The following is a 23,601-nucleotide window of genomic DNA, read 5'->3' on the forward strand; positions in this document are numbered from 1 at the left end:
GCTCCCGGCAGCGATAGTACTCATTCCTTAATTCAGTGACTCACGATGATTTTATTTAAAAAAAAACGAACGTAAATTTTATTTACTGCAAATATATAAATTGGAAAATGATATTTACGAAAGTAAACCGGCGTGATATATGGTCACGCGTCTTTTGCAACAAGAATTCAGAATGTTTTGATCTGTGGTGGCTGGGTGGTGTTCCTTGGATAAAAATGCTTTCAAAGCTAGCAAGGATTGTTTTGTTTTTCATCCAGGCTTTTTCGGTATAGCTTTGTGAAAGGAATAATATAAAAACTGTGAACGATGTGGGAAGTTATCGTCTTTCTAAAGATTATTGGCGTATAAACGAAGAAGAAGATAAAACAAGAAGAAGAAGAAGAAGATAAAACAAGAAGAAGAAGAAGAAGAAGCAGAAGAAGAAGAAGAAGAAGAAGAAGAAGAAGAAGAAGAAGAAGAAGAAGAAGAAGAAGAAGAAGAAGAAGAAGAAGAAGAAGAAGAAGAAGCAGCAGCAGCAGCAGCAGCAGCAGCAGCAGCAGCAGCAGCAGCAGCAGCAGCAGCAGAACAGTTTGAGGAAGAGGAAGAAGAAGATTACTTTCTCTCCCGAAATTATGGATGCGTGAAGTGCGCACGTTGATTTTGGTGGGAACTCTAACTTGGACTTGGATGTCTGGAATGTCTGAAAGAGCTCAGAAACTCGGGAATGTTTCGATCTGTGGGGGCTGGGTGGTGTTCCTTGGATAAAAAAATGTTTTTAATGCTTTTACACGGATGGTTTTGTTTTTCATCCAAGATTCTCCTGCCGTCGATTTTTGAAGGAATAGAGTAAAAACCGTGTGAACGATGTGGGAAATTATAGTTCTTCAAAAGTAAAAATTTTTTTTTTTGGCCTTTAAAAGAATAGAAGAAGAAGAAGAAGATTACTTCCGTCCTCTGAAATTATGGATGCGTCAAGTGAGAAGTCTGATGTTGGATGTGAAATGTCTTTGTTGTCTTCGTCAGGAGGCACCGGCATGCAGAACCAAGCGTCCTCGCGGCTCAGGTTGTTTGTGTTCGACCGGCGAAAGGATTCCACCGTGGTGGCACCTTTTCCCGTGTTCGTACCTCAGAGTTACGTGACGTTCAGAAAACACGTGATCCAGGTAAATGGGCTCATGGAGGACGTAAGGGAAGGTATGTAATCATCTCGGCAAGATAGTCGGACACGCCACCACACACAACAACAACAACAACAACAAAAACCCACAGTTGAGGGGATTGGCAAATGTTTTGGACTTTAAATCCGTAGGGAACAGGATTCTTTCAGACGAATATGCGAGAATTTGTTCATTTCGTAAAGAGTCGAGCGGCAGGCCTGGCCAGCCGGTTCGTGAAAGACTTGGGGAAGTTTCCCTCTGCGATCCGCGCGATAACGCGGGAATAACTGTGGCTGTTCAACTGTTCGCGGATGCTGTTGTTGCTCTCTCCCTCTCTCCCTCCCTCTCGACAGATCCGCCCCTTTGCGCGTGCGCTCGAGGATGAAGGGGGCGTGGTTAGGCGATCGATCAACGAGTTGGTTTTTTCACCAAGGGGAGTTATGAACATGTCTCTTTCCCGGTTCGAGTTCGTCGTATTGCTGCCGAGTTATTGGCTGCTCGCTAGAGCTCCCTTATTCTGGACATTTCCATCTGTCTGTCTGTCCGCGAAACTTTGGTCAAGCCTGGGGGCTAAACCACTCAACCGATTCCAATGAAATTTGGTAGGTAGGACCAATATTTCTGGGAATCGGTGTGCTTTCGAATATGGGACCCCAGGCCCTAGCAACGGCATAGCAACGGCCCTTTAAAGTGGTCAAAAAAAAAAATAAATCGAAAAATCGAAGCTTAGAGTTTTGTGCGCAATCTATCTCGCTCCCTTCATGCCAATTTGCAGCCCTAACAAAAAATATTTGTAGGAGGAGATAGTTTTTGGGCGAGAACATGTCGAACATTTCAGAAACGGTTAATTGCGAATATCTCGAAGAGAAAGAGTCTGATTTTGATGAAACTTGGGTGAAATGTGTACAATGTGGATAGCATGTCCACAAAAATGAATGGTTGCTATGCACACCTCCGTCGCTTAGCAACAGCTAATATACTTTATCGTACATCGTACACTTATTGTGGACTGTACAAAAAAAAAAATCAATACCTCTGAAGCCGGACCTCCGAGGGACCTGTTTTTTTTTTTTTGTTCCCAAGGAGAATATCTTACAGCATCATATAAAAAAATAAAATCTTTAGCGAATAGATAAATGGAATTACCAGGGCTGCCATTTGTTAGTCTCTTTGGAAACATGCCTGAAATTTCACAAGGCGGGTTTCTGGGCGCAAACTAAGAGGACTGTGATAATCATATTGATTGATAGCATTACATGAATATCGGCTAGTCACATCAGCCAGCTTTCCATCTCGAGCGAGCATCCATGTCGCCGACTGGCTTGTTTATTTATTAATTATATATATATATATATATATATTGTTACGAATTTGCCACCCGCCCAGCGTGCGAACAGCCACTTTAGCCAATGGCGGCCATCTCGCCCACCGGACGGACAATTCAGTCACAACTTTCCGGAACAACGCCGAAAACCAGTCACGGGTGTGCTCCAAGCGCACACCAGGGCCTAGTCAACACTCTACCCGCGCGCGACAGGGTCAATGGCAGAATTATCGATATACCTAAGTATTCGCGCGGGCAGACTACCGAGAGACCGTACCTCAACGGAGGCCTGCTTGGACACGAACCGCTTAAGCCGTTCGTTCTGTTCTGGGATAACCGAGCGGTGTATTATCGCCAGGCCTCGTTGGACCCGATTCTATTATCAGCTATTTAAAAGCCCGCTAAATTCCGAGAGCAATACGGCAGTTCAATGGGGAAAGAGGACTCGACGAACGGGTTAACATTCACACAAGGACATTTTTTATTAACGACACATATACAATCAAGCATGCAGGTATGGAATCAAAACACCAACATGCACGTATGCAGAAAAGCAATGGAATTGGCGGGAAGGGACAAGACACAAACAAGGCAAAGCACTACAACCGTCTATTATTATTATTATTATTATTATTATTATTATTATTCACAAGCACTTGCACAGTTCTACTTGCGGGACATGGCACCACAATATTCACATAAATAAACAAAGAAAAGATCACCCTCATAGACAAGGGGGTCAGGCTGGACCCGTAGGCCTTTATGACGTGGAACTTGGCGGACCGAAGGAGTTCCACGAGGCCGTTGCAGGTTACCTGCACCCTCGTGGTGACTGGCTTGGGCGACCCTCTATGGACCCTCTCCAGCCCTCACTGACTGACGCTCCACCGACTGAACGCCAACGCGGCGCTCCGTTCTCTCCACGCAGCTCCCACTCCCACCAAGACCAGACTTCGGCGTCTCAACGCGCCCTTTTATCTTGACGGCGCATCACCCCTCCCTTCGCGGTGCGTAGGGGAGGAAAATCCCAGGAGAGATCATCTTGACTCTTTCGGTTGTTGCCCAACCGTCACTTCTGTTTACCAGTTCTGAGGGGAAATTCCAAGAATTGTGTTATTGGAGCTTCTTCTTGTTCTCCATGGCGAAGATGTTATTCGCTGCGGCGAGGTTTGTGGTGTGGTTGTTTGTTGTGGTGGCGTGGCCGGTGATTTGCGTTGTGGTTGAGATGGTGGTTAGGTGATTGGCGGGGTGGAGAAGGTGGTGAGGCGATGTTGGCGCTTGTGGGTATAGTGGTGAGGATGGCATGGTTTGTTGAGGTGCGGGTGTGGTTGTGGAAAGGCGGTTGGTCTGAAGCGGTTGTTGAGAGCGATGTTGGTGGTGGTGGTGGTGGTGGTGGTTGGTGTGAAGCGGTTGATCCAAAATAACGATAGCAAAAGAATAATGGCTAACTCAAAGATCACAGCCCTGATAACACGAATAATCCCTTTAAACATAGGTGGGGAAATCTATCTGAACACACACTTAGTGATATAACTGATCTTGGGGATATCCTTTATGGTGTCCTGTGAATTTCCACAACCGTAACGATATATTATTGGTTCACGAGCGCCAGCCAGAGTGACCACTACATTCGTTGTGTCTGTGTGTCTGTCTGTCCAGAGCATAACTCCGTGGACTTTGATCCGATCTTGATGAAACTTGGTTTGTGTTCGATATTAATGTCTAGTTGTGTTTTCCTGGATGGGGTCGTGCTACGTCGCCCAAAAAATAGCCATTTTTAGGGGGTAGTCGGATTAAAAATCTATCTTCTCCGAGGGAATTGACTGAATGCAATGGGTTCTTCGGCATTTGAATAGCAAAATGAATTATCTAAAACTTGTCGTGGTCCGATTTTTCTTTTTCGTCCCAAGGTCAAGGTCACAAAGTCAAAAACTTGGAAAATTGCAAGCTTTGACGTAAAAATCATCCGACCGCCCAAACTTTGAGAGCTGGGATGACAAAATTTTTTTATGCATAATCTTGAGGTCATTCCCCTCCTAAAGTCTTGAAACAATTTTGCTCTATCTCGAACACCTTGCCCATGATGAACACCTTGAACACCCTTCAAGTTTGTTTTTTTACGCTGATTTCATCAAAGTATGGATAATGCGAGGAGTGCGAAATGCCATATAGCCGATATGACGTTCTATTGTTCTTGGAATGTTCCAGAGGAAGTTTTGCACCAAAGGTCATATTCCTTGACCTTTGACCTTTAAAGGTCAAATTTTCAAAGTTGTGGGAATCGAACCAGGTTTTCGACCTTCGACGAACTAACTCCAACAAGCTATAGCACGTAATCCTGTTTCCTTATTTTAATATCCACAACATTGTTTTGTGACCTTTAAAAGTTATGCAAAGGTCAAATTTTTAAAGTTGTTGACCGAAACCAGGTTTTCAACATTTTGCAGCTCATAACCTGTCACCCGTACCACATCATGTTGATCATTTTTATAACTTGGTCAAAAATTATCACATTGTCTCATCCTTGACTTCTGAAACAATCTACATCATCAAATACCGCTCGTGAACCATCGTCGTCTTCAGACTTGTATTATTATAATTATTATTATATGTATAATTATTTATATATATTTATTTCTCTCTCCCCAACCTTTTACTCCCCACAGAAGCTTAAAATTCCCAATGACGAGGTCTTCATTCTTACGAATGCTGAAAGGAAAGAAATCTGTGATGAAGAATCGTTCGGTGAGTTGTCAAGGTTCACCACGCAAGATGGCCTTGATGGTGCTGAGACGTTTCCATTTTGGTTCAAATTTGAATAATCCAAGAGTGCTGACCTGGAGATTTTTCCACTCGCGTTACTCGTCTTGGTTTTGTGTAGTAGATCGGTTGAAAACTTTAAATGTTGGTTTCTTGCTGTTCGCCATCGTGTCCGCTTTTGCCCACGCGTTCTCGAGCCAACATAATTCAATAACACGATACGTGGAACGTGGAGGTAAAAATGGCTCTAAAATTCATCTTTTTTTTTCACTCTTTTCAAGGTAATTGTTCTACGTCTGATTTTTTTTTATATTTTTACATTTTGACGTATAAACACAACATGTAACCGCAGTTTGTTTATTAACAGTGCGTTAAGATCACACACAGGTATACCTCCGACAGGATGACCTCGAGGAACACACACTCATCTCGAAGCTGTTTCACATGGGTTTGAATCTCGACCCAGCAACAAAATGTCATCTTGGGTCTAAATCTTCAAAAAAATTCCAGTTTTTCCTTTCTGAGGGTTTTCCTCTTATGCATCTTCTCCACCCCGTGCGTTGTCTGCAACACCTCGTTCCATTTCTTGTCCCTCATTTGTCAAAGTCTGCCTCCACTTTGTCCTTCAACCCTGCTGTTGGTGTCCCACCCCCTACCCCCCCTTTTTCTCTCGCTCTCTCGTGTCCTGATCTGTTTCGTGTTCTAGCTCTTCCACGAGCCTCGACTCTGCATAAAAAAATAGCCATTAGTTGGCAACCATTGTACAGGATTCATGGGCTGTATGGTCTCTTTCTGTGTTGAAGTTCTTTGGAAGGGAAGTCATCCATTATATATCAAACTGTGGTGTCTGTCCGTGTGTTTGTCTTGTGTTTACGGTGGCTGCTGGTTGCGCTGCATTGAAAAGCTCAACATTCACTTTTGAAATGATGGGAGAACAGGCATGAGCAATGTTGATGCCAGATTTCATTCTGCAACCAGGATATTTTGCCGCCTTTTGAGACGAATCCAACCTCCACCGGCCTGTGTTGCACCACCATTTTGCGGTGGGTGTTATAAGTCGCTCAGAGCTTTGCTTCCGAGCGAAACCAAGAGGGCAACACAATTGACCTAGTTCATGAAATATTATTTAAATTGAAGCATTAGCTTAACCTTTTCCTGTCACTGAGGATTGGTACTCTTCCGAGTCCATACAGTGCCTTCAGAAAGTATTCACACCCCTTGACTTTTGTCACATTTTGTTATTGCGGCCTGAATTTAAAATGGATTAAATTTAACTTTTTTTTCCTTTTTTTTTTGTCACCGATCAACACAAGATACTCCATAATGACAAAGTAAAAACATGCCTTAAGAAATTTTTACAAATGCATTGCAAAGTAAATCCAGAAATATCTAATTTACAAGTATTCAACCCCTTGAGTCAACACTTTGTCGAACCACCTTCGGCAGCGATTGGCCAAAGGTGGATTCCAGTCAAGTTGTGAAGACATCTCGAGGATGATCAAAGGAAATTGGATGTACCTCAGCATAATTTGGAGTGTCATAGCAAAGGGGTTGAATACTTATTTACTCAAGACATTTCAGCTTTTCATTTTTAATGAATTTGTAAAAAATTCTCAAAAAATAAAAATATAAAATATAAAAATTCCACTTTGACATTACAGGGTATTGTGTGGGTTGGTGACTTAAATTTTTTTTTATGTACTGCATTTTAAATTCATGCTGTAACACAACAATATGTGAAACGGTCTGAAGGTACTATATATTTATGGAGGGAAAGCATGTTGCATGCATCATCTACTCCTCCCAGAGGATTTGACCTAGGAAGCTGAAACTTTTTCAGGGATTAATGATGGCATGCTGAAGTTGTGCACATGAAAGTTTTGTTTGATTCCATCATGTTTTGAATATTTTTTTTTCCCCACCCATCTTGGCATTTTCTTTTTGGGGGGTGGGTGTGCAATTGGAATTATCCGAGCTTTATAACCATAATGTATTACATATGCACATAAGAAGCAGTGCGCATGTTTTCACTTCATACGTAAACTGTTAATTTTATTTTCGGGAGCGATCGAGGCAGCGGTCTGTTGCCTATGCACCGCCAAAATAAAGTTTCAGAAGAACGTGTTGCATGCTTGGAACATGATCGCCCTTTGAGTGGGTACTCTGCTATGGTATTAATAATCATAAAGATAATAACATGACCCCCCCCCCTTCCCTGGGCAACTCCTTTAGGCAGCAAGTGCTTCTCGGTAGACTAATATCAAAATACACCTCTGAGGAAGAGTGGTGAAAACACTCAGCCAGCCAAGGCATGTGTCCCACCCCCTTTGAAAGGGGTCTGGGGAAGAAGCTTGAGGAAAAAGAATTGGGACCTCGCGCTTCAATGTTGTGGTTCCAACGGCAACATTTATTATTCCACCACACCAAGAACTCCTTTTACATTGACACGGAAGGAGCACACAAAAGGAAATGTCGGAATACTTCTTGAAGCGATAGAAAAATACATAAAAGTACAGTACACGGAAGGAGCACATAAACACCTCATTAACACCATCAGTTGTGTTTGTGTTTTATAAAAGATAATTTTTCATTTGTTTCACTTCATTTTACATCCTCATTGACACTTACAGACAGACCTGCAAGTATGTCTGAAGTACAGCATGCTGTCTTTTGATTAAACCCGTCAGCGAAGCGATGGGAGCGACGCCTGGTAATTGATGAGAAGGAGGTTCTCCTGTCCGGATAATTGGCAACGCATGCATCTGATTTTTTTTTCAATGCAGCGATTCGACATTCAATGTTTCCTGAATGCATACGTTATTTATTTAATGTTTATGATTTGAATAACTCTTGGCATTTCTGGCAATCACCTCTGTTTAAGTTAAACTGGTAAGGAAATGTTGGATCTTCCTGGAATGTATGATGGAAAGTATGATGGATCTTCCTGGAATGTATGAACTGGAAAAATGTATGATGAAAGGTGTGCGAACCCTGTTGTTGATGGATGTTGATAGCCGACAGTCTTTCGTGAAGTGCCAGTGATTTGCCGTTGGCACCCGCATCCTGCAGTCTCATCATTCCTGCATCCTCAATCGAGTACCTTTTGTTTGGTTGACTCCTCTTCTCGGATGGTAAACTTTGCCAATTAAGCAAGAGACTGCCTCAACAGAATGTTGGAGCATTGTGTATTGTGTTGCAGCTTTTTTTGTGACTGACCGCTCTACAATCTGCGTACTATCCGATGCAAAGCAGCAGCTTGAATCTCCAACTCAAGTGGAGGTGCACTTTCTGCCACACTATGACACGCTGGTTAAAAGTGGCATGTATGAGTACTACGCCAGTGAAGGACACAACCCTTTGTGTAAGGAGTCTTGGGCCATTAACATTGGAGGCATTTGTTTTCTTTGTCATGTTCTTTCACCTGATAAATACGTATTATGTACACAAATATTGTGAAATTTTTGACACACACACACACACACACACACACACACACACACACACACACACACACACACACACACACACACACACACACACACACACACACACACACACACACACACACACACACACACACACACACACACACACACACACACACACACTCGCATACTCTACACTCTCCCACACACCACACCCCCTCTTCACCACACACATCCACATGCCCATCTCCTCCTCCCCCCCAATCACACTTTCAACCACCCTCCCTCTCCCTTTCATGGAATGCCCAATCATTCTGATCCCACCCCTCCCCCCCCCCATTTTCTCTTTATTACTTTCTCCTCCCAACCTCTTCTTTCTGTTCTGCTGTCCTTTATATGTTTTGAGTGCAAAATTTGAACTCCCCACCACCTTCCCCACCATTTTCAGCCAGAATCTAAATTAAAAATACAATTTTCTTTTTTTGTGTGTGCAGCTATTTATGTGTTGTTCTTGCATTTCAGCATTTGCTTTAGCAGAATTGATTGACAATGCCCTGACTGCCACTGTTGGTAATGAGGGAAAGCGAGAAATTGAAATTAGAGTGGTACGTATCTCGTCACAGCCGCACCTTTTGGGCCCATGCTTCATAATGAAGGCTTGGTTGTTAGCATAACCCCTCGTTTTCCTCATCTGTCACTTTCCTCACCGAATGCAGGTACTTGATGACCCACTTAGCAAGACCACTGTGATTGTCATCGACAATGGGAGAGGCATGACGACCGAGGAGCTCAACAACTGGGCCATCTACCGTGCATCTAAGTTTGTCCGCCGCAGGAATAGCGTGGAAACGTATGTGCAGCACTACTGTATTTTCTGTTATTGACTTTGCCTATAATTTTGCTATTTTAGCATAATTTACAGTTTCACCTTCTTGGAGACCATTGGATCTATTTCTGAGATTATCAACTTGGAGTCTGTCTGCATAACACAGGCAGCTGTTGGTAATTTCATTGTTTTGTTTTTTTTGATATGGAAGGAAGAAGAAGTTAGAACTGATAGAGAGATGACATCAAAGCAATGAACAAAGGGAAAGTGTAGGAGGTGAGGAAGCACTTAAATTAGCGAGTAAATTGTTTAGGTTGGCAAAGGTTAATTATGCTAATAAAGACTACTTGCCAGAATTGGAGATGGCCATATAGGGTGGTGCACTGCTGGCTGGAAATCCAGGAGGGAAGAGCGATAAACTGGCATCTGGAAGGTGGTTCCATAGACTGGAGAAGCATGGAATGAAAGAGTTGAGGTGTGCAGACACCCTGGATCTTGGAAGCTGAATCAGGAGGGGGTTTCTGGAAGAACATGTGCACACTGGAGTATATGAGGAGGACTGGAAGACTGAGCGAGCAGAGGGAGCAATATTGGAGAATGGACGATAGAAAACAGAGACCACCGAGCTGCCTGTGATGTGAAAGCAACAGACCCTGTGCTTTGGCCTCATTGCTGGAGATTCCAATAATTTTCAGAGCTTGGGATTCATCAGACTCCATGAGAAACAGATGTGATACTCCGGTGCTAGCAGCTCGTATCGGAGAACTCCATTGAGCTATGGACAAAGGCCTTGTAGACTATTAAAAGCTATGAACTTTCAAGGAAATACTTGCATCGACGAAAGATGGCCAGTCTGTGGCTAGCCTTGATTCCATAGACTTCCCCAAATCCACGCTGATCCTCCACCTGTAACCTGCCCTCACTTGCCTTCATCCTCACCCTCCCGCATGCCACAAGTTGACACATACTGGAGAAAAAGGATTTTTCAACATATTGCAACGTGTGCATGACCATTGCGTGATCCATACACGCTTGGCCATATGTGCAGAAATTTTTTGAAACGGTCATTGGCTGAATTGAACTGTGAGCGGCAGGAATGCTGATGGCAACCGATTCTTCCACCCGTTTCCAGCTTTCACTTTACCTTCTGGATTTTACGACCGAAAGTAAACCAAAATGGCAACTTCATGCCGTTACCAAACAATTTAATAATGGGAATTTGGTAGATTTACAGGAAACTCATGATTATGGATTAATTGGTTGTGGAGAGTTAGCTCATTAATGGAAATGCATGATTATTTGAGACCTGCTCCCTTTTGGTGGATAATCTAATGTTCTTGTACCTTCAGGTTGCAGTGTGGCCTATCCCTTTGTCTTTGGGTGTGCAGTTTGCAGCAGATTTGTCTCGTCAGCCTGCACAAAATCAAAATAGCATATGCTTTTTAAATATAATATACTGTGAGACCCCCACGTATTCACGGTTTATAAAATGTGACCCGCTTCCACATTCACACTGCTTTTGAAAAAATAAAAGAACATTGAGTTGAAATTTTTCTTCTTATTTTTTTTTTATACTTCAGGATTGGACTCTAATATCCACTGCTGATAATATAATATAATATTCTCATCAGCCTGGGAATTCTTCCATAGAAACCTGCTCTCTTATGCACAGATTCATCCAACTTCATCTTCAATTTTCTTGCTGATCCTCCTGCTCTTGGTATTCTGAATCTTGTGGTGAGGCAGTTGCTTTGAAACAACTTGCATTCTCCTCCTGGAAGGCAAAATGTGACCCCAAGGAAACTTCATGAGAGCCAGAAAAACAACATCTCTCCAAGCTCAAGAATGAGCTTTCAAACTTGTCTCCCCTTTCTAAAACCTGGCGGTGCCTTATCAAAACCATCTCTGGTGTATGCTCCCCTTCCCTCACTTCAAAATGGCACCACAGCCGACTGCTCGTGAGAAGGCCTTCTGCCTCAATCCTGTTTTTGCCGCAAAATCTTGTGTTCCTACTGTCTGTCTGGCTGGCTGGCTCTCTCGCTCGCTCTCTTTCTGGCTCTCGCTCTTTCTCGCTCTCGCTCTCTCTCGCAAATCCTCCCATCTACTTTCTCACCAATCGTCTCATAGAGGTTCAGTCACTAAAACTCTCTTCGGTCTCTCTCTTACCATGATCTCTCTTGGGCAAGCCACATTTCAAAGTTTGCCTCCAAAGTTAGACACTGATTGGACATCCTCCGTATGGTGCCATTTGAAGTGAGGGAAGGGAAGCACACACCAGAGACGGACTTGCCAAGGCGCCACCATGTTTTAGAGGAGGGAGACCAGTTTGAAAGCTCATTCTTGAGATTGGACAGATGTCATTTTCTTGCTCTCCTGAGAGTAGACACACTTGCTGCGGGCTTTGTGGAATGATCTGAAGTTGCCCGTTGGTCAGATTTGCCTTCCAGGAGGAGAATGCAAGTTGTTTTAATGCAACAGCCTCACCACAGGATTCAGAGTACCAAGAGCGGAAGGATGGGAAAGATAATTGAAGATTAGGTGGGATGAACCTGTGCATTAGAGAGTAGGTTTCTGTGGAGGAATTCCCAGGTGGAATTGATATCGGTGGTGGTGATGGATGGAGGAGACTAGTCATGTGGCGTTACAAAAAAAAAAAAAAAAAAAAGATCTATCCCACTTTTTCCCATTGAAGCAATCAATGCCCCTACATTTGTGGATTTGGCATTCGTGACATTTTCCAGGAATGTATCCCCCGCGAATGTTGGGATATTACAGTGTCCTCTCCTCCATTTCCTGTTCTCTTTGGTTTTGTTTGTTTGTTTATGTTTATATATATTTTATTTATTTTAACCCCTCTCTCTTCCTATTCCAACAGTGCTGAGAAGGTCGCATCTGTTAATCCTTTGAGAAGTCTCAACAGCAACATCTCGTTCTTTGGTGTGGGTGGAAAGCAGGCATCATTTCACATTGGTCAATGTGTCAAGGTGCATTGTCATCTTCCTCTTATTCCTCTTTTGTGACATCATACACTGTCATTCTATTTGTTTTCCTCATTCCTGTCCATCAATCATTTCGGTGATGCCAATTTGACTTGGACTTTTGCTTGCATTCTTAATTCAACTTGCTGGTACCTCTCAAAAATGATACTTGCTTGGCTTTTCAATGTACAGTAAACTCTTGAAAATCGTGGGTTTTGACCAATCATGGGCCACCTCATGTACTGATTTAGTTATCGCGTGGTTTGTTTTAAGCTGAGTTGTGACTATTATCTCACACCATGAGTCTTTTGGTGTTCGTCTTGCACCTTTAATAATGACACTCAAGCATGAAATGATGGAGAAGAGTGATTATTGTTAACTTTACACATGTAATTCGATTTTACACATGTAATTGTAAATCAGCATGGCTGCTGTGGTGTAGATGGTAATTGAGACAGGCAGTACTGCACTGTATCTCTACTTCTATACTACATTTGGTATAATCGTAATGGATTCCTTTGTTTTTGGTATTTATTGCCCTTAATGATTTTTAACCGTGGCCCCCAAGAGGAAAACTCTTAGTGGTGAACCAAATGCAAAAAAGCCAAGGAAAGTGATGTCTGACTCAAAGTGAAGGTTTTGGGTAAACTTGATTGAGGGTGAGGCGAGAGTGCGTGTATATTATTTATTTGCTGCTGTTCGAAGCAGCAGAAAGATTTAGAAGAGACACCAACAGCTTACAAAAGAAAACGATTTACCAGATTACTTGATAGTCAGAAAGGTAGGAGCTTTTGGTTTGGCAGGATGGGCTGGAGTTGCACGCACTTGCCTCTAAGCCGTCTAGCCTGAGTTTCAATGCTGACCTTGCTATAAACTGTCATACTCTGACCGGCAAGCAGCAGGTTCTTCGCTCACTGCAGATCTGGGTAAAATTACAAACTGGTCCAACATGTGGAACATGTATTTCAATCCGGACAGATCTCACACTCTCATTATGTCTCTCCGAAAGGACTGTTTGGACCCCCCCCCCCCACCCCCATATACTTTCTCAACAATCCTCTGCAGAAGTCCTTTCTTTCAAGCTTCTGGGTCTCACTATCTGCCATCATCTTTCCTGGGAAAGCCACATTTCCAACCTGGCCTCCAAAGCCAGTCCCCGACCGGGAATCCTCCATCGTGCAAAGTCCTTCCATGGCCCACCTGAGCTCCTGACCACATACAAAGCTTTCGTCTGCAGCCTGATGGAGTACTCATCTCTCCTCTGGGCTGGTGCTCCTGCCTCTCACCTTTCTTGGCTTCACACTGTGGAAACCAAGGCATTTCAGATCATTGATATCTCAGGCGATGAGGCTGTCTTTGGGCCTCTCGCTCTCTCACCGCAGGCAGGTTGGTGGTCTTTCTGTCTTCTACTGTCTCCTCTCTGGTCTCGCCCCCTCTGCTGTCTGCGATTTGTCCCCACCATATTTCCACAGGGCGTTCAAGGTCTGCCAACAACCCCTTTCTGGTAAAACTTCCAAATTCATGAATTACTGCTCACCTTCACTCTTTCATTCCTCTTTTTTTTCTTGCCTTTGGAGTAAACTCCCTCACTCTGTTCAATCCCATTCTTCCCTCCAAGCCTTCAAAACAGCTGTTCACCACCACCTCTTATCATCCCCCATCCAAATCCTTGATCTTTTCTACCCACCATAATCCACCCAAGCCCACCTCCTTCAAGTTCCCTGCTTTCCTTCCTGAAAGTCCCTGTAATGTCCATCTTGTATTCCCCATGTTTCCCACCCCATCCCTCTCCCTTCCACAGGTCTCCTAATGTCTCTGTTCCCCACTGTTTTGTCCTTCCCACTCCCGTCCCTCCTGTCTCATGTCCCCCTTGCTGTACGTTATGTGTTAGCTCCCCTAGGAACCTCGACAAGGTATACAAAAAAAAAGTCCTGGTGTTTCACAGGCAGGGTGATTCATCAACATGTGCCATCCCTTGGATGGTCGTTTAAGTAGGCATGTCTTCTGCCGACGACAGTTGGTGGATGTTTAAGACCCCACTGTGTCCTTTGCAAAGGGTATGCGAGCTATTGCTGGCACCTTGAACAAATTCCAAATTCCTGCTCCAACTACTGCTGGGAAGGCAATGACGAAGCACCCAGATAGTCCTTGGTCAGGAAGCTTTGGCGGTGACATTGATGCTCTGTGAATATTATGGAGCGAGGGAGAGGGAGAGAGAGAGGAGATGAGGGGCTTTCCACAAATTATAGAAGGGAAAGTTTGCATTTAATCTGCTTTGAAAGTTTAATCTGCATCATTGCAGGAGGAGACTTCATGGCAAAGCTGATTGGTATTTATTCCAATTTTGATGTTTATTTTTGTCTGTCACGGACCTTCCTCAACATTTTCCTGGAAGCCTGGGAACCTAACCCCTTTATTGGCATGCAAAATTGGTTTTAACTATCACGGCATTTTCCGGGAACGTAACCCTTGTGATATTTTTTTTTCGTGTTTACTGTATTGCACTATTTTTCGGTCGATACTTCCCCCCCCCCCCCCCCACTCCCTGAAGTCAGGGCCTCGACTTGCATTCAGAATCGAATTATCTGTGGTTTCAGACATTGAATTGCATAAATAAATCTAAATTGCAAAGTGTGATATTTCTTGAAATATATTATATAATTGTTAATTTAAAACATGACAGAAATCATTGCCTGGAGCGTTTGTTGATTGGGTGAGCAATTAAACCTCAATCCAAACACTGATTCATGCAAAATTATCCATTCAATAACGAGCATACACTCATCAATTACATTAGATCCATTCTTTTCAATCCAAATTGAATGCATTCATCCTTACGACCGCATCTCAAAATGCTTACCGTAAAGCCACACAAGTCGTACATGACCGATTTAAAGTTGGAAGTTGTGAAGTTCAGTGAGGAATATGGCTGCGCACAGGAAATATGGTGTCTGCGAGAAATGTGTTTGGGAATGGCATAAAGCAAACGATACATTGCGGATTCCCAAGACGAATCTCGCTGCAAAGCTTGTGCACGTTGGAAATCTTAGTCCATGTCTTCTCTGAGATGGAGTCTCAGCACCATGTGATCAAATGGGTCACTCAAGTCTCTCCTAAAAGTAGACAACCAATAAGAAGTTGTGGAGTATACACTGTTCTCTGTCACTTTATCCAGGAGTTCACATAACTGGTACGCAGGTACTCGTGTGCGGTTAAAAAAAACTAAATGCGTACTTCAAAGACTCTAAGAAAGCTCAAAAGCAAACTATCACACCAGTCTTTTGATGGAAGGTTTTATCAGCTAATGTAGGTGAGATTCTTCCATTATAATTCTGATATACAATCTTATAATTTATATGTTATCCTGTAACTTATAAGATAAAAAAGATCGAAGGAAAACACATGAGCGAAGAAGAAGAAGAGGAGGAGATTTTTCTCAGCCAATGTTGGTAAGATTCCGCCGTGATAGTTCTGATGACTGATATACTGTCGGATACCGACATTCGTGTCTTCGCAATTCATAAAATGTGACCAACATTTGCTGTTTTAAATGGGCGTATTCGTGGTTTGTCTGACCTGCTTCTGTATTCGCAGTTTTTCTAACGTACTTCTCCATTCGCAGTTTGTTTGTTTGTTTGTTTTTTGTTGGCATATTCGTGGTTTTTCATGGGATTTTTGGATTTTCCCTATGTATCATGAACTGCTGGGAACCAATCCCCCTTTTTATGCCTCCGCTGATGAAGTCACCAGGGGCGTTACGTTTCCGCATTGTCTGTCCATCCGTACATCCATCTGCGATAAATGTTTCTTTTCTCTGTAACCACTTCTCCAATTGACCCAATTTTCACTAATGGTGCAACTAATCATGTAGAATGTTGGTTCACAAAAAAAGAAGTGACCACTATATTCGTTATTGGTGTGTGTCTGTCTGGGTAGTCGAAAAAAAAAAAAAAATTGTGATTTTTTTTTTTTGTTTTTATCTACCCTTATTATCAGTATTTCCGTCGATATGTTTGTCTGTCTGTCTGTTCGGTCCAGTGCTCCGTTAATACAATGGATATTTTGATGAAACTTGGTTGGTAGGTTCATACCATGACTGAGTTGTATGCAAATGAGAACCATTGCTATGGACCCATCCGTTGCCGAGCAACGGAACTTTGAAATTTTTCAAAAATCCGAAAAAAAAAATTTTTTGGAAAATCAAAGATTGGGCCACGAGCGACTGTGGGCAGTACATTCAACCATATTGTCAAAAATTTCTAGCCGGATCCTATGAAAACTGTCGGAGAAGATAGACTTTGAATGAACCCTGGTCGAAAACAATAAAAAAACGAAGTTCGTTATATCTCAGTACAGAGACTATGAGTCAGATATACATGAAACTGGTATGGTAGGTTCATGGTATGTCCGAGTTATGTGTGAGAAAGAATCGTTGCTATGGACCCCTCCGTTGCCTAGCAACGGGCAAAAAACCTCTAAATGTGGCGGTATTTTAACGAAAAAACAATCTGCAGCATTAAGCCTTGAAGCTAGAATCATGAATTTTCTTGTGCTTAATCCTCAGGTCATTCCCCATCGAACGGGCCCATCGTGTCAGGTTATATTGGGTAGTCGACTACCCATGTCCACCTACCGGCTTGTCTGTCTGTCCCGAGCATAGCTCCGTGGGTTTTGATCCGATCCTGATAAAGTTTTGGTGGGAGGTTTATATCATGATCTAGTTGTGTTTTCCTGAGAATGGGCGTGGTGCGCCCATTATGGGCGGAGCCACGCCCAAAAAACATGTTTTTAGGGGGTAGCCTATTTCAATTTGCATCTCCTCAGGGGTTTGTCGAATCTGACAGGGGTTTTGGTATTTGGTTAGCCCAATGGCACCTGCAGAGCCCCACAGAGCTCGATATTTATTTATTTATTTATTTATTTATTTATTTATTTTCATTTTCGTGTCAAGGTTACGAACTTATAAAATTGCGAATTTTGACATAAAAATCCATCTTCTCCGAGGGGTTTGTCAAATCTAGCAGGGGTTCCGGTACTTGGTTAGCCCAATGGCACCTGCATAGCCCCATGGAGCTCAATTTTTCATTTTTGTCACAATGTCACGAACTTTGAAAATTGCGAATTTTGACAAAATACGACCGCCCAAACTTTGAGAGCTGGGAAGACAATATTTTTTTATGCATAATCTTGAGGTCATTCCCCACCTAACGTCTTGAAACCATTTTGCTCTATCTCGAACACCTTGCCCGTGGCGCCCCCTTCAAGTTTGTTTTTACGCTGATTTCATCAAAGTATGGATAATCCGAGGAGTGCGAAATGCCATTTCGCCTATATGACGTTGTATTGTTCCTGGAATGTTCCAGAGGAAGTTTTCCACCAAAGGTCATAATCTTTGACCTTTGACCTTTAAAGTTCACAAAGGTCAAATTTTCAAAGTTGTGGGAATCGAACCGGGTTTTCGACATTCTTTGACGAACTAACTCCAATAAGCTATAGCACGTATCCTGTTTGCTTATTTTAATGTCCACAACATTGTTTTGTGACCTTTAAAGGTTATGCAAAGGTCAAATTTTGAAAGTTATTGAACGAAACCAGGTTTTCAACATTTTGCAACTAATAACCTGTCACTCGTACCACATCATGTTGATCATTTTTATAACTTGGTCAAAAATGATCACATTGTCTCAACCTTGACTTCTGAAACTATCTACATCGTCAAACACCGCTCGTGAACCATCGCCGTCTCCAGACTTGTTTTAGTTATTTTGATGGTATTGGTCATGTGATGTGGCAGTCATGTTGGAAAAAAGGAAAACTTTGGACCTCTGTCTCTGAAACCGCTCCTTGGAAAAAAATATTGAAAGCTGGTATATGTCAAGTACTTCCCATGGGAAATGTGATTTATTTATTTATTTCATGATGTCACAGGTGGCTTCGTTATGACGTAATTGCATCAGTATGAAAAAATTTTGAGCGTCATCTTGGGCTAAATCGTGTGGGTGAAAAAAAAAATTGATGACATCATCCGTCATGTGGTTCGAAAGCCATATATATTGTTACGAATTCTGGCCCGCCCTGCGTGCAATCAGCCACGTAACTCCAATCGCAACCGCGTCGCCCACCGCATGGACAATTCAGTCGTGACCCTCCTGGAACTACCGCCAGGAGCCAGTCACGGGTGGGGGTTTAACCTCACCATGATGGTGCCAATTGCCAACCCGCGAAGGATAGGGTTGCTCGCCATATTCTACCCATCTAAGTACCTGCGCGAGTCGTCAACCGGGCGATCGTACCTCGCCGCAGGTCGGCCTAGGACACGAACCGCTTAAGCGGTCCGTTCCGTGCTACAGTGATAACCGAGCGGTGCTATCGCCGACCTCAACGGATCAGATTCTCTTCTTTACCCGGGTGTTCAAAACCCACTACTAATTTATTCCGCGATTCAAGATGGCACTTTCAATGGGGAAAGAGACGACGAACAGGATACATTTCACACAAGGACATTTATTACAAAGCACATATTGCACACACAACACAAGCAAGGAGTCATGCAATATACAAGAAAAGCGTTACCACCGAATACGAGCAATGTACAGTCACTTACACAGGTCTAACTTATAGGGACACGGTGCCACAGCAGTCATACAAAAGCAAAAGAAATGGAAAGAAAAGACCCCCTCACAGACAAGGTCAGGCTGGACCACTTGGGTCTTTATGACACGGGACCTGGGAGACCGAACGGGTCCCGCGAGACCGTAGCAGGTTACCTGCCCCCTCGAGGGGCGACGGTCGGCGAGCCCTCTCCGGCACTCTCCTCTCGTGCGTGCCTCGACCCGGGACCACTGCTCGCAACCCTCACGACTTGGCGCCCAGAGGGAGAGACGAGCATTCGACGACCCAGAGCCCACTTCGATGATCCAGAGCCCGACGAGTCCAAACACGACAATCCAGAGCCCGAAGAGTCCAAACACGATGTCCCAGGCAGGAGAGAGGAAGAATCCAACGCGATGATCCAGGCAGGACAGAGGAGGAATCCAACGCGATGATCCAGGCAGGACAGAGGAGGAATCCAACGCGATGATCCAGGCAGGACAGAGGAGGAATCCAACGCGATGATCCAGGCAGGAGAGAGGAGGAATCCAACGCGATGATCCAGGCAGGAGAGAGGAGGAATCCAACGCGATGATCCAGGCAGGAGAGAGGAGGAATCCAACGCGATGATCCAGGCAGGAGAGAGGAGGAATCCAACGCGATGATCCAGGCAGGAGAGAGGAGGAATCCAACGCGATGATCCAGGCAGGAGAGAGAGGAGGAATCCAGCGCGATGATCCAGGCAGGAGAGAGGAGGAATCCAACGCGATGATCCAGGCAGGAGAGAGGAGGAATCCAACGCGATGATCCAGGCAGGAGAGAGGAGGAATCCAACGCGATGATCCAGGCAGGAGAGAGGAGGAATCCAACGCGATGATCCAGGCAGGAGAGAGGAGGAATCAAACGCGATGATCCAGGCAGGAGAGAGGAGGAATCCAACGCGATGATCCAGGCAGGAGAGAGGAGGAATCCAACGCGATGATCCAGGCAGGAGAGAGGAGGAATCCAACGCGATGATCCAGGCAGGAGAGAGGAGGAATCCAACGCGATGATCCAGGCAGGAGAGAGGAGGAATCCAATGCGATGATCCAGGCAGGAGAGAGGAGGAATCCAACGCGATGATCCAGGCAGGAGAGAGGAGGAATCCAACGCGCTGATCCAGGCAGGAGAGAGGAGGAATCCAACGCGATGATCCAGGCAGGAGAGAGGAGGAATCCAACGCGATGATCCAGGCAGGAGAGAGGAGGAATCCAACGCGATGATCCAGGCAGGAGAGAGGAGGAATCCAACGCGATGATCCAGGCAGGAGAGAGGAGGAATCCAACGCGATGATCCAGGCAGGAGAGCGAGCCCTCGCGCGGTCCGCCCTATATAGCGCGGGCGCCTCACACCCCGTCTCCACCAATCGCCAGCGAGCACTCGCAGCCTCCCCGGTCAGCCCTGGTGCCGCAAAAAAGGCGGGAAAACTCACGCGCCGTTGTAGGCCTTTCACGGGGCCTTCGTTTGCAGTCTTCGGACGGTCCAAAATAACGATAGAACAGAAAAACGGCTATCTCAAAGAGTCGCAGCCCAATTAATCACACGAAATCCCTTTGAACAACGGTGGGGAACTATCTGCACATAAACTTTGCATCATAACTGATCTGCGGACCCTTTATGGTATATTGCGAATTTCCACAGCTGTAACACTACTCCCTCCCATTTTTACAGACTCGTCCCGAGTCGTCGCATTTTCGTGCGCCATCGTTTGTAAGTTCTCCCCAAGTACTAGTCCCCAAGACTAACCCAGCTAACTCACCTTACACTGACCCCGGGGTCCCTTGGGTGGGAATCACTCCTCCCCCAAATCACTCATCGAACCATGCATTCCACAGTCACTCCATACATACAGACCCGTTTGCCTTACTCAATCAACATGTTTCCTTCCCACACTTCTCAACTCACACATCACTGATTTCTGCCATCCTGCTCACTACATCCCCTCAACTACCTCGTGCTCCCACGTCGTCCCTTAAACTACGGCACGTTCCTTTTAACACTGCGTAGCTAAACTACATCCCCTCTACACATCCACAGTCTGTCCATGTCTCCGAAAATCCCAAAAATTCCCATTTCCTAAATCTGAACTAATATCCCTCTAACTAATCCATTCCACAGGCTCCATGAGGACTTACCCCTGCCCCATGAAGTCGGTCTAACTAAACTAACCCATCCCCTTAACTAGTTGTATCCTGTGCCTTGGCAGGGGGGTCTTCCACCCCTTGCCCAGGAATCCTGTTCACCCGAAGCGAGGCTTGCCTTTTTTTTTTTCAACTGCGCTTCACCAGCACGGCAACTTGCAGCCTGCGCATCAAAAAAAAAACAAGCCTTGCATTTTGAGGGGTTCCCCACGCAAACACATGTGCTCTGCCCGCTGGAGCTTCACACGTGCTCGTGTGGAGAACCCATCCGGTCCAAATGTGTATCCAGCCTACCTTTTGCCTCTCCGCGGGATCGGCAACATCCACCGCTGGCGTTTACGGACCGGGCTTCACTCCCGCAAGTGCGCACGTGGCGGCCTCGTGCGCTGCACGGCCCGAACCTCGCGCTCGCCGCTGGGTAAACCCGGCACGGTACTCAAAATGGCTCCGGCTGCTACCCGGCCCTTGTCCATCTGTCGCCGTCGTCTCCGTCGCACTCTCGTGCTCAAGCTCCATTGCACACACGCACTCCTGTGTCACGAGACTCGCACACCGTGCCATTACACTCACACCGGGAGACGCGGCTGCATGTTCGCGCATGCCCACCGTCATCTCCCTTACACACAGTGACCTCACACACGCTGTCCCTCTCACTCACCGTGCTTCTTTCACACACGGCACACTGGGAAGCACGCACTCTGGCACACTCGTGACCACACCACTCACACACGGGGGCACGCTCACACCTTTCACCACACACACCGGGACAATCACACTGGGGAATCAGGTCACCTCTCGGGCTCCCGGGGCCTCCATACCCCCCAAGCTTCGTGTGCACCCGTTCGCAGCACTCGCCCTCTCAACTCCGCGAAGCACGACCGGACCCACATGGTCGTGACCAGCTTCAAGGGAGAATAGCGTCTGCCTCCGTTCCTGAAGGAGGCTATCCAGCTGCTTGCACTGGGTCCCCACACGTTCTGCCATCTCGCCCCCATTGTCCTCCACTACCTCCGTGTGTGTGTGTGTGTGTGTGTGTGTGTTCTGTTCCTTTAACCCTGTCTTTATCGTGGTCTCTCCTCTACCGTTCCCATCTCCCGCGTCTGTTACTTCCGTCGTCTCTTTAATTATTTCTGCCGTCGTCTTTATTTCTGTCACCTCGTGTCTCGTCCTACCCATCTCCCGTGTCTCTGGCAATCCTTCTATTTCCTTTGTTGTCCCTGTTACTTCCCTCTTTTCCATTCTTGTTTGTCTCCTTTATTAGGGTAGGTCCTAACTGTTCCTTCATCCGACGAGTGGTGTCGATCAAGTCCTGCACCACCGACATTGTTCCTCGTGGTGATATCACACACCCCACCTTATTGCGCTGTTCCATTTCCTGGCTCCTTTTGAGCCGTTCCTCCTCTCGGAACTTTCTGAGTTCTTCGTTCTCCCTCCGGAGTTTTTCAATCTCCGTGGGCGTCAATTCTGCTTTCTCCTCGAATTGGTTAACTTTAAATTAATGTTCTTTTTGTTTTCTCTCCCACTGTTCCTCTTGTTCTTCCCTCTCCAATCTCGTTGTCTCCTTCAATTGACTGATTTCTCCTTCCTGCTTCATTCCTTGCTCCTTCACTTTCTCCTCGTACTCCAACCTATTTTTTTTCCTTTTGTCGTTCAGTTTCAAATTCATACTCTTTTTGTTTTCTATTCCACTGTCTCTCTTGTTCCTCATTCTGTAATCTCGTAATTTCCTTCAATTGGCCGATTTCCTTCTCCTGTCTCATTCGTTCTTCTTTGTGTTTTTTATTCCACTGTCTTTCTTGTTCTTCATTCTGCAATCTCGTTATTTCCTTCAATTGGCTGATTTCCTTCTCCTGTCTCATTCATTCTTCTTTGTGTTTTTTATTCCACTGTCTTTCTTGTTCTTCATTCTGCAATCTCGTTATTTCCTTCAATTGGCCAATTTCCTTTTCCTGTCTTGTTCTTCTTTTTGTTTTTCATTCCACTGTTTTTCTTGTTCTTCATTCTGCAATCTCGTTATTTCCTTCAATTGGCCGATTTCCTTCTCCTGCCTCATTCGTTCTTCCTTCATTACTCTTTCTTTCATCTCATTCTTTAGTCTGGCCTTCGCTTCCACCTGTTCGATCTGTACAGTGTGGTTCCTTAACGTTTCATTCTCTGCTGTCGTTCTTTCTTCTCTCACCATCCTCAACTCGTTTTGTAATTCCATCTCTTTGTTTTGGTATTTCTGGAACTCAGAAGCTTTCTCTTCTAATTCCTTTCTCATCTCCGCACACTCCGACCTTGCTTTGGCTTCTAACTGTTTGATTTGCACAGTGTGGTTCCTAAACATTTCATTCTCTGTTCTCTTTCTGTCCTCTCTTAACATTCTCAGCTCGTTTTGT

The 23,601-nt window shown here is 44.8% G+C and overlaps 1 protein-coding gene across 2 annotated transcripts in view; it reads left to right on the forward strand.

Annotated features, from left to right (window-relative positions):
- The first annotated feature begins 498 nt into the window (after positions 1-498).
- SMCHD1 (structural maintenance of chromosomes flexible hinge domain containing 1) overlaps positions 499-23,601 on the forward strand; it is a 209,871-nt gene continuing 186,768 nt past the window's right edge. The window contains exons 1-7 of one of the 2 annotated variants that reach the window (XM_085861237.1): positions 499-642; positions 1,003-1,142; positions 5,127-5,205; positions 8,420-8,581; positions 9,168-9,250; positions 9,362-9,495; positions 12,347-12,455. In XM_085861237.1, the coding sequence (XP_085717363.1) occupies positions 1,014-1,142; positions 5,127-5,205; positions 8,420-8,581; positions 9,168-9,250; positions 9,362-9,495; positions 12,347-12,455 (696 nt within the window). In that variant the 5' untranslated portion in view covers positions 499-642; positions 1,003-1,013. Of the gene's footprint in view, positions 643-908; positions 1,143-5,126; positions 5,206-8,419; positions 8,582-9,167; positions 9,251-9,361; positions 9,496-12,346; positions 12,456-23,601 lie in introns of those variants that run through there. The other variant, XM_085861236.1, reaches the window with a different exon arrangement.

The sequence above is a fragment of the Eptatretus burgeri genome, chromosome 17, assembly GCF_056783735.1.
Source record: "Eptatretus burgeri isolate ZD-2024b chromosome 17, Ebu_testis_v1, whole genome shotgun sequence".
Lineage (NCBI taxonomy): Eukaryota > Metazoa > Chordata > Myxini > Myxiniformes > Myxinidae > Eptatretus > Eptatretus burgeri.